General features: G+C 33.9%; 1 protein-coding gene across 1 annotated transcript; it reads left to right on the top strand.

Annotated features, from left to right (window-relative positions):
* Nucleotides 1-7,781: 7,781 nt before the first annotated feature.
* Nucleotides 7,782-9,661, top strand: LOC110718881 (GATA transcription factor 5-like). The gene is made up of 3 exons (XM_021897811.1): nt 7,782-7,960; nt 8,095-8,395; nt 8,635-9,661. The coding sequence occupies exons 2-3, from the start codon at nt 8,111-8,113 to the stop codon at nt 9,322-9,324; spliced, it is 975 nt and encodes a 324-aa protein (XP_021753503.1). The 5' UTR covers nt 7,782-7,960; nt 8,095-8,110; the 3' UTR covers nt 9,325-9,661.
* The last annotated feature ends 760 nt before the right edge of the window (nt 9,662-10,421 follow it).

Below are 10,421 nucleotides of genomic sequence, written 5' to 3'. Positions count from 1 at the left end.
TCATTAAAGAGTGCCGGCATCTGGCTGCTCCCACAAGGTGAGTTTACTCGCCCATCGCCATATCTAGATGGTCTTCATACACTAAGTGTGAACGGTACACACTCAATCATACGCTTGTCGCTTGTATTAATCACCATAATGGTTATTGATGGTATGATGTTGCTGCTTGTATGAGAGAAAGGGGGGGTTTGTTAGCTTCTCTTGATGGCTTAACAGCCGGTGGTACAGTGCTTCCCCTACATACATACAGCCGCCTAGCCGCCTACTTTGTACATACACACGAACTCATTCGACTCGGCATTTAGAGTCGCTTGTTCTTGGAGTGCCGTTTGATATTCTGCTGTTTGCCCATGATACTTCGAGATTCAAGAATCACTTAGCTTGAGGTTACATGTGGAGCATGCCGGCTTCTTTCATGGTTACGAGGACTTGTTTGTTAGCGTCGTACCGCAATCGGCTTTAGGAGTGTTACACAAACGCCATTTCTTCAAATTCATCTAGCTTTCTCAAGGCTATCCTCATTTATCACCGGCTGTTTGATGGCTCGGATTAGGCTGGCTGTTTTGCGGCCGTGTTGTCAAACACCTTATACTTGATGCTATACGTACACTTGATGCTAGTTGTTTAAATTTAACCAACCAAGCTATACGTACACTTGTTGCGTTTGTTGTGAAGGTCGCCTGCTTTAACATGGCTGGCTGCCTCTTGCTTGATAGCTTGAGGAACGATGCCTAGGTGCCGCTTAGGATACACAAGTGAGTTGCTTTCCCATCTAACTTTACACTTGTCTTTTCTCATAATGCAAGTAAGCTAGCTTCTCTATATAGAAAATGAAAGACGAATAGATAATGGACAAGCTTGTTCCACTAATTAATAAAATAGTTAATAAACTAGTGGAGCTTTGCCGCCTGACATCATCCCCAAATTGAGTGGACCAGCTCATAAAGCATAGCAAATACTTGGGAATTAATGATGGCGTTTATGGTGTATTGGAGTGTGAAATTAGTTGGCTTTCGTTGCAAGTAGAACAGCCCCACTCAACAGATTTAAAGAAACAAGTCGCCCTTTTTTTTTCTTTTTTTTTAATTCAAAATCATAATAATGATTTGATAATAATAATAGCCTACAAGCTTGACCATCCGACTCCTGTTATTCGGCCGTATGGCGTTTGTGGCACATGCGGGGCCGACTAGTTTTATGGGATCCAGACCGACGGGAGGTGCCGCCTATCTGGCTCTCGTAATTTGATTGGGTATACCTCATGGAGGTATTATGAAGACTGTCTTGAAAATCGGTAGTAGTGGTCGACTCTGACAGTTGGTGATTCTTCTTTTGCTCGATTATCATTCGAGCATCAGAGTATGTTTTCCTTGATCCATCCAGTTGAATAAGGCGGATGGGCTTCCTCTTCCCTAGAGAAGGGAAGCGGTACTTTGTTAGGTCGATCACTGGCGCCTCTCTCCCCTTAGGTCTAGGGTGAGTAGTCGCCTCCCGATCCTTTGCAGGTTCTTCCTCCCAGATTGGGAGGGTCTTCTGGCCGACTGTTCCTTTGCAGGAACAGGCACCCTTCTATTGATCAAGTCTTGGATCTCTCCTTTGAAACTACTCATGAGGGCCATGAGTTCATTCCTGGTTATAGGGGCAGATCCCTCTGCCGCCTGTTGATGATCAGGCGGCGGGCCGGCTGGTTTACTAGATTTAGCCAGGTAGTCTCCCCGTTCCCTCCTTTCGATGGGACGGGTGCGTCGAGCTCTGAGGGACCCGTCAGGGGCCGTGTGAGTCTCAACTTCATATTCTTCGTCGGTATCCTAGTCTGACTGGACCAGGGGGTCGTCCATGGAACGCTTCTCACTTAGAACCGGTACAGACTGTGATACCATCTCGAAAGTACTCTCCCCACAGACGGCGCCAAAATGTTTCGGGGTTTTCTGATGTCCTGCGGGAGAGTTACAATTCCGGGACTGGTATCCTTGCGCCTGTACCTGCAAAACAACGGAGACTCCTTGTGGTGGGAGCTCCGCCTCCAACGGTCAAGTTAGTACTTGTTTGAGGAGTAATAAATGCGGAAAGTAAAGGTGGGAGATCTGGTTCCTCTAGGGGAGGAGTGATCAATGTGTTTAGACTTCTCTAGGTGAGAGTCATCAATTGCTGAATCCCCTTTAATGAGGATTAATTAAGTATTTATAGTCTTGAGAAGCGTGCCAATCCTAGGTTTAGGTTAACCAGGGCAAATTGGGCTTCTCTCGGACTTTGGGCCTTGGTGGCCAATTTGCCTATTTGGCATATGGGAGGCCACGTGGCGTGGCCTGATTAGTCCATATTGGACCTCTTAGGGTGACAAGTGGCGGACGCTGATTGGCCCACGTGGTGGACACGTGGCAGGTCCGGATTGGTCCATTTGTCATGGGTAATTTTTACCCTAAACAATTAGCATTGAGGAATTTGATTTGCATGAATTTGAAATATTGCTGGTTTAGTGAAGGTTGGTTATAATTTGCTAATTTACTTCTCAAGTTCTCAATTTGGGGATTTTTTTTTTTGTTACATTGTTGAATTTCATATGCTATTTCGTTTATTGCTTTTTGGATTTCATATGCTATTTTGTTTTTATTTTTTGGATTTTGTTTACTAATTGACTGTTTAATTAAAACTATCGTAATTAAAGATTTCCTTTACTGCCTTCTGGATTTCATATACTATTTCATTTTCTACCTTCTCAATTTCTTTTTATTTTTTGGATTTTGTTTACTAATGGATTGTTTAATTAAAACTATCGTAATTAAAGATTTCGTTTACTGCCTTCTGGTTTTCATATACTATTTCATTTTCTACCTTCTACATTTCGTTTACTAACTAACTATAAATCTTTAATTACGATAGTTTTAATTAATCTTCATAATTTATTTGTCCCAAATGGTTTTTTAAATATGGTTAGCTGATTAAAAACTGAGTCGTGGTTTTAATTAGCCGATTTGGGGAAAAATCCTCCAGAAATTGATGTTTTGCTTGACTGCTTGTGAGTTGTGACTGTATATTTGAGTAATGAGTATTTGAGCCGTAATGCCGTATAATAGTATAATTTCTATTTAATTTATACTGATTTATTATTTTATTTCTAATATTCTATTTCATTGATAATTTGATATTCTCATATTGATTATTGAATTTATCATTCATTCATTTATGTACTGAATATTTAATTATTATATTTTTATTCCTTTGTTAATTACGATTTCAAATTTCCGAAGTTTCGAACCCACACTTCGAAAATCCTGGTGACACCACTGCCTCTATGTGCTTTACTTCATCACTAAAATGTTGTGATTTGTTGTGAAGGCCAGGAAAAAAGTTCTAGCTAGTTAGCTTAGCTTGTATCATTGTTTACGGAGTACTCCGTATTAATGGTTTGTTGTATTTTCACCTGATTTTACTTATTCGGACTTATTTTATCTTATCTGAAGTTAATAAAACTTACTACTTTTAATTGTAGATTACACTTAAGTTGCCTTAAGATTATCTAAAAAAAATACATGAGTAATAAGCATTCTTATATAAAAACTTATTAGAATACTTCCTCAGTTCACTTTTAATTGCGTGATTTTCAACCCTTCATATATCTAATCATAAATAATTAAAAAGTATAAAGATTATCTATTATGAAGATGTAAATTAAGACGAATCTAACAAGACCTTGACTATATTTTGCCAAACTTATAAATCAATATAAGAAGTTGAATTGTAAGAATGTGAATAGTGTAATTTTCAAGTGTTGTAACTAAAAATTAATGAAAGATGTATATTTTACATAAATCTATCTTATTTGAACTTATTCTCGTAAGGTGAACACGACATGAAGTAATATCTAGTGTGTACGTAGTATGATAGCAATATATCAAAGTAGCTAGAAACACTGCAATATTTAAAGAACGAATACACTAATGCTAATTTATACTTGCAATGCTAAATCTTACGTAGATAAGTAGATTGCCAATATGTTTACATTGTTAAGCTCGATAGTCTAGAAGGCCAAGTTACATGCACTAAGCATTTCTATATTTCTATTGGGTGAATAAAAAGAGGTGCGTAACTTTCGGTCAATGCATATAAACGTATACTCCGTACTCTGCAATCCGAATATAAATCAAGTCAATAAAATACAAATTCCAAAATATTAACCGGTGATAAAAGTATATACCACTTCCTAAAAATATACTCAAAATATATTATTGTAATACGTGTGGTATACGGAGTAGTTTTGGAGCCACCAAAAAAATGGAAAAATAAAAATGAAAATAAAGAATGATGAAGGTGAGCCAGTGATATTGGGACACAACTTTAGTTGGATTGGACTTGGACCAATAAATGATATAGTATTGAAAAATCTACGTGGAACAGTGGATTTATTTGTTAATTACAGTTGTTTGAGGAATTATTTATGGCGTCATAAATGGGAAGGAAATACATAGGCAAATTAATAAATCTGAACTAGATTAGTTTCCGTGCCATGCACGGTAATTAATTTCACTATTATTTATAATTCAACACAAAAATTTTAAAAAACAAAAATAAAATATTTTGTATAATGCATGTAGACAAAATATATAAACGTAGTATTTTTTATTTTTTTATGTATATAATGAAATGAAACATGAAATATAATGACGACAGAGTAATTAGACAAATAAGTTTAGACAAATAAATTAACTAAATAATTAAGTATTTTAAAATTGTATATTAAACACTATGAGATTGTACCATAAATAATTACTACAGTGTATTTGATACAATTTAGGATAGTGGAAAACATATCTAATTTGTCGTGATTTTAATATACATAAATAATAAAAGTTAAAAATAAATCAAATAAGATTGATATTGTAAAAAAAAAATGCTATTAGGAAGTCGTTTCCTAATAAGAAATTTCTAAATAGAGAACATATGAATAACAAGAGAAGGCTTAGGGAATAATAGTAATAGTAATAGTAATAATCACGTATGAATCAATTATTTCTAAAACGCATAATTTTTTTTATTTTTGTTACAAAATTACTGCATATATAATATATTGAAGATTTGAACGAATAAAATACTACATAAGGATTAGGAAATAATATATATCCCATATATATACAAAGTAATAGACGTTAGAATAGTATTTTATGGAAAATATGTGAATCACAAATATATATTTTGTTAAAGTAAGTGAATGATTTGGTGAATATTTTTAGTATATTTTACAATAAGTAGTTGATGTCAACGTGGAAAAAAACTTAGAGGAAAAAACAGTACCAAATTATGACACGTGATATTTCTAGAGTTGATTTCTTCCTAATGTCTGTTTTAATATTACGTTATAGATATAATAATAATAATAATAATAATAATAATAATAATAATAATAATAATAATAATAATAATAATAATAATAATAATAATAATAATAATATACAATAAAAGATATGAAAAATATGTGAATTACATATATATATATATTTATTAGGAAAGTGAATCACAATCAGATGATTTGATGAATGTATATAAAGTATATTTAAAATAAAAAGTATAAAAAAAAATTTAAAAAAAATAAAGGAGAAAACAGTTTTGGAGGGAAAATACAGCACCAGGAAGTGACACGTGTCATTCATGGTGTCTGTTTTAGTATTATGTTATTGATGATTAATGCCTTCAACTTTGACTGTTCACGCGTATTACATGATTTGATTTGATTTTTTTTTAAAAAAAAATTTACGCATATTACATGATAATTACAATTATAATAATATCTCAAAAAAAAATATTACAATTATAATAAGATACTCCGTGTAATAATACGAAGTATTACTAGTGTAATAAGGATCTTGTTAATGGGTGTTCCATTGAATTCCTAAAATGGTACACCGTATTAGGATGTGTTCTATTCACCTAATTTTCACTGATCTGGACCTATCTTAACTTATTAGACCTTATTAAAACTTGTTTTAGTTGTAATTTGTATTTGGGTAACTCTTATAAGAATTTATTTTCCCTGAACTGAACTTATATGAACTTAACTGAAAACTCATCTAAACTTATCACACCTGAAATAAGTGGAAACAAGTTGAAAAAAACAGACCGTTAGTTTGAAAATGCATATCAAAATTACGTATGAATCGGTGTAATTAATGTTGAATTCTACGTAGTATTTTTTATATTTTTACTTTTAACTTTCTTATCTGAAGTTTCCAAAGCGTTTGTTAACATTTGCCTAGGAAATTTCTTTAAGTTTGTTCAGAATATACGTGGTACGAAGTATTGGATGGAGTTTAATAAAACGTGCGTTGTAACTTTGAATTAGAAGAACTCGGGCCGGGAGGACCTGTTAGAGGTTCTGGCCCGATAGAGCCCTTCTCCTTATCAATTTTTTTACAAAAAATTAGAAGACCTAGTATAGTGTACATGGGATATTTGTTTCTTTGTTTGCATAAAAAATTATCACTTCAAAGCTAATGGTTGGTGCAACATGAATCGATTATGAATGAAGCTATGTAGGTGAGGGATGGGTCAAGTGGAAGATGGAGGCAACGGTGAGCTCAATCTGATCTAGCTCCGACCCATTGCCAGTTACCACCCCAACAAACTCATATACATGCATGGTTTACAAGAATTATTATAACCTAATAATCAACAATTAAATAAAGTTGGGAAGTAGTTTTTTTATTAAAAAACTTATTATGTATAATGAATAAACCATAACATGAGTACAATTATACCCCATATGTCTATTAAATCAACCAACAGAAAGAATGTATTATTAAAATGTGGTACCACTCGATAAAAAATTTAAAAAATTGCAAATTTATAATTTAAAGTAACAACTTTTCATTAAATATCAAATGTTTGATAAAAAAGCACAATAAATGAATAGCTAAGATGGTAAGACTTGTAATTAAATACTAGATTAGTCTCGTGCGATGCACGACTGTGACAAATAAATTTGTTATATTGTCACAAACTCACAATTACAAAGTTATAGGACTAAATTTGGATATTAATTAATACACTAAATTTTCAAATTATAAAAAAATGAATAGTGAAATACATGACCAAAAATTTTAACTAAAAAAATAGAAAAAAAAAAGTGATGACATCACATATATTTTAGGCGGGAAAACTTTTTACCGCAGTTTGACATGTATATAGTTAGATTTAAGGATGATGTCAGCGGTTGTTATTTTAGTAATAGTTATAGAAGATTTGTTGATCTCGAATTCAAGTCTTGCTATAAACATTTTTAGCCGTCAAATCTAATTTGTTTTGTGGATGTGACATGTCATCGTAGTGTTTATTAAAGATGTGACATGTGGCACATATCACTAACATGTCATGTTTATAGTGCTTAAAAAAGATAACACGTGATACATATTCTGTTTTAAAAACGTTTTATAATAAATAAATATAGATACACATTCACATCGTAATTGACATTGTTATCACGGCGATAAACCGGAGCTTAGTCATACAACACTACAACCGTAACAACTCTAATCATGGTGAAAAAAGTGATACAGTTGTAGAAAGTCACGAGTAAAAAAGAACGAGAAAACCATGTAGTGAGAAAGAATGAGAGAAGCATGAAGTGAGCGGCGCTTCACAAGCAAACTCCTATAAATAATATCTAGGGTATATAAGTAAAACACCCTCACCTAAACGGGCAAACAAATTAATCCGTATCCGTCATTCCATTCATCCATCATCCACTTATAACCCGTTATTTTCAAACACTGGATTCGGATAGTTCGGACAAAAATGGATTCGGGTTAAAATGCCAGCCCTACACACACCTATCCCGCTCCCTTCAATTAGCCTTTCATTTTCTCTCTCCTCTTCTTTTCCCCAACTCCTACCCACCTTCATTTTTCTCTCTCCTCTTTTCTTCTCACTCTCTTCTTCTTCCTTCCAACCCACCATTCTAATTCACCAGGTTTTTTTTTGTTTTTTATTTTCATTCATTTTTTTATATTTATATTTATATTTAAATTATTTTCCTGTAACGCTCAAATAAAAAAAGTAACGTCTAATTTTGTTGGGTTTTATTTTATTTTATTTATTTTTTAGGAGTATAATTATAAAAATGGAGTGCATGAATGCAAGGGCGCTAAAATCAAACTTCTCGTCGGAAACACCCATGAAAACCAACAACCCACCAAATTTCTTCGACGATTTTTGGTGTATTTCAGGTTTACCGGCCGAAGACTTCTCAATTGACGAATTTTTCGACCTTCCGAATGAAGATGATGTTAATGGTTCGTCGCTTTTGGAGGAAGAAGAAGAAAAAGACTCTTCCACCTTTTCTCCCTCCTCTCACGACCCTGTTGATGATTCCAACTCCAATTTCTCCCCCGGCCTTGCAATTCCGGTAAAGGGCATTTTCGTCATTTCACTCCCCCCTCCATTTTTTTGTTTGTCCTAAATTTTTCTGGGTTTAAAATGGTTTTTTTTAAAATTTTTTGGGGGTGAAATTAAAATTTTACGGTATAATTTTTGGTTCAAATGTTTTTTATGGGGGGTTGAAATGATTTTTTTTTTTTTTTTGGGTAGAAATGTAGAATTGAAATTTTATGGTTTATTTTTAATTATTATGGAAAAATTATGTAGGTTGATGATGTACAAGAGCTTGAATTGTGGTCACATTTGATGGACGATTCTATCCCTTCACCAACACTTGCATGCCCAAAACCAATTTCAGAGACCCGAAAAACAAAAGCCGGGTTCACTTTTATGAACCGGGTTGAACCGGTGAGTAAACCGGGTTTGACCCGAGTGTCATGTATCCCAAGCCCATCAGCGGTTCCGGTGAAGCCAAGGAGCAAACGGGCGAGGACAACCGTGAACCGGGCATGGACATTTAGTTCATCCCCAAAAACCGATTCGGCATCATCGTGTTCGTCAACGTCTTCGCCGGTATCAACCCTTTTATTCCCACCACCGGTTCAATACATGGGGTTGCTATTTAATAACAAACGGTCCATGAAAAAGCCGAAGAAAAAACCGAGTTTAGCGTCTTCGGTTGGAGAAAATCCTTTGGTGCAAAGGAAATGTAGCCATTGTCAAGTGACCAAGACTCCTCAATGGAGGGCCGGTCCAAATGGGTCGAAAACATTGTGTAATGCTTGTGGAGTTCGGTTCAAGTCAGGGCGATTGTTTCCGGAGTATAGACCGGCTTGTAGTCCGACTTTTTCGAGTGAGGTTCACTCCAATAGTCACCGGAAGGTGTTAGAGATGAGGAAGAAAAAGGAGTCGACCGAGTCCGTTACCGGTTTAGCTCAGACGGTTTTGAGTAGTTAGAGAGGGAAATTATGAACCGGGTTTGAGAGATTTGTGTTTTGAATTAACCCGGTTTAATTTGTACAATTCAAGTAGTGGTGGTTTGGTAGGTTTAGTTGTAATAGATAGTATTAGGAGGGGTTAATTTTTAGTAATTTTAGTTTTAGTAGTAGTAGTAATATTTTTGCTTAGTTTAATTAAATTTGTTGTAGTTTCAATCAAACTAGTTACTCCTATAATTTAATTTTAGTTTCTTAGGTTTAATTTGTGAGGTTGAATTTCTTTTCCCTCTTTAACTTTTAGTGGAGTACGAGTAGTCTCACTACTACTCATATATATATTCGTATATTTATTTAGACTTTTAAAATTTGAAATTTTTGAATTGTTTTTTGATAGGTTATCACATCTAATTTTAGGCCGTTTGGGAATTTGGACACTTCAAAATCAAAAGATTTTGTTTCCGTTTATCACTTATTGTAAATGGTACGGAGTATTTCGTGTATGAATGGTAATGTAGAAAGATCATTGGTAGTTTAATTGATTTTAGTGAACTTTTATGAAGTTTGAAGGGATAAGGTTTTGGAGCTGCGACCTTTGAGTCTTTCAAGTCAAAATCTAGTCTTTCTTAGAATTATTAATAATAGTAGGGTGTGGTTAGAATATTGTTTTTTTTTTTTTGAAAGAGTGGTTAAATTGATTGGACTTTCTTGGTTGTTAATTAGTTGATAGGTGTTGACTTTGATCCTCTAACTCTTTGGTTTTTAAAATAATTTTAAAGAACAAATAGTCATATAAGTTGATCTAATAACTCTAGTACGTATTCTCTAATCCTTTTGTACTAATGTTACTTTGTACTTGCAATGCTAAATTGATAACTAGCCATTTTGTTTAGCTTGATACTTCATTCTAGAAGGCCAAGCTCACATGCACAATGCATCACTCCAATTTAATTATAACAAAGCAAAATTGTGTGCAACTTTTAGTCAATGCATAAACGTATATGCAAATCAAGTCAATATAATACAACCTCTAAAATTTTAACCGGTATACTACCAAATAAAAAATATACTCCACTCCTTAAAATAAATTATTCTAATACAAGTGGTGTAATTTTGGAA

Source organism: Chenopodium quinoa, unplaced genomic scaffold (assembly GCF_001683475.1).
Source record: "Chenopodium quinoa cultivar QQ74 unplaced genomic scaffold, ASM168347v1, whole genome shotgun sequence".
In the NCBI taxonomy this organism is placed as follows: domain Eukaryota; kingdom Viridiplantae; phylum Streptophyta; class Magnoliopsida; order Caryophyllales; family Amaranthaceae; genus Chenopodium; species Chenopodium quinoa.
This window is presented reverse-complemented; position numbering and strand designations above follow the sequence as displayed.

What these genes read in the sequence shown, in the direction of transcription:
- LOC110718881 (XM_021897811.1), top strand. Translation starts at nt 8,111, where the DNA reads ATGGAGTGCATGAATGCAAGGGCGCTAAAATCAAACTTCTCGTCGGAA. An exon ending in CCCCCGGCCTTGCAATTCCG is followed by an intron (nt 8,396 to 8,634) that starts GTAAAGGGCATT and finishes AAAATTATGTAG; the next exon opens with GTTGATGATGTACAAGAGCT.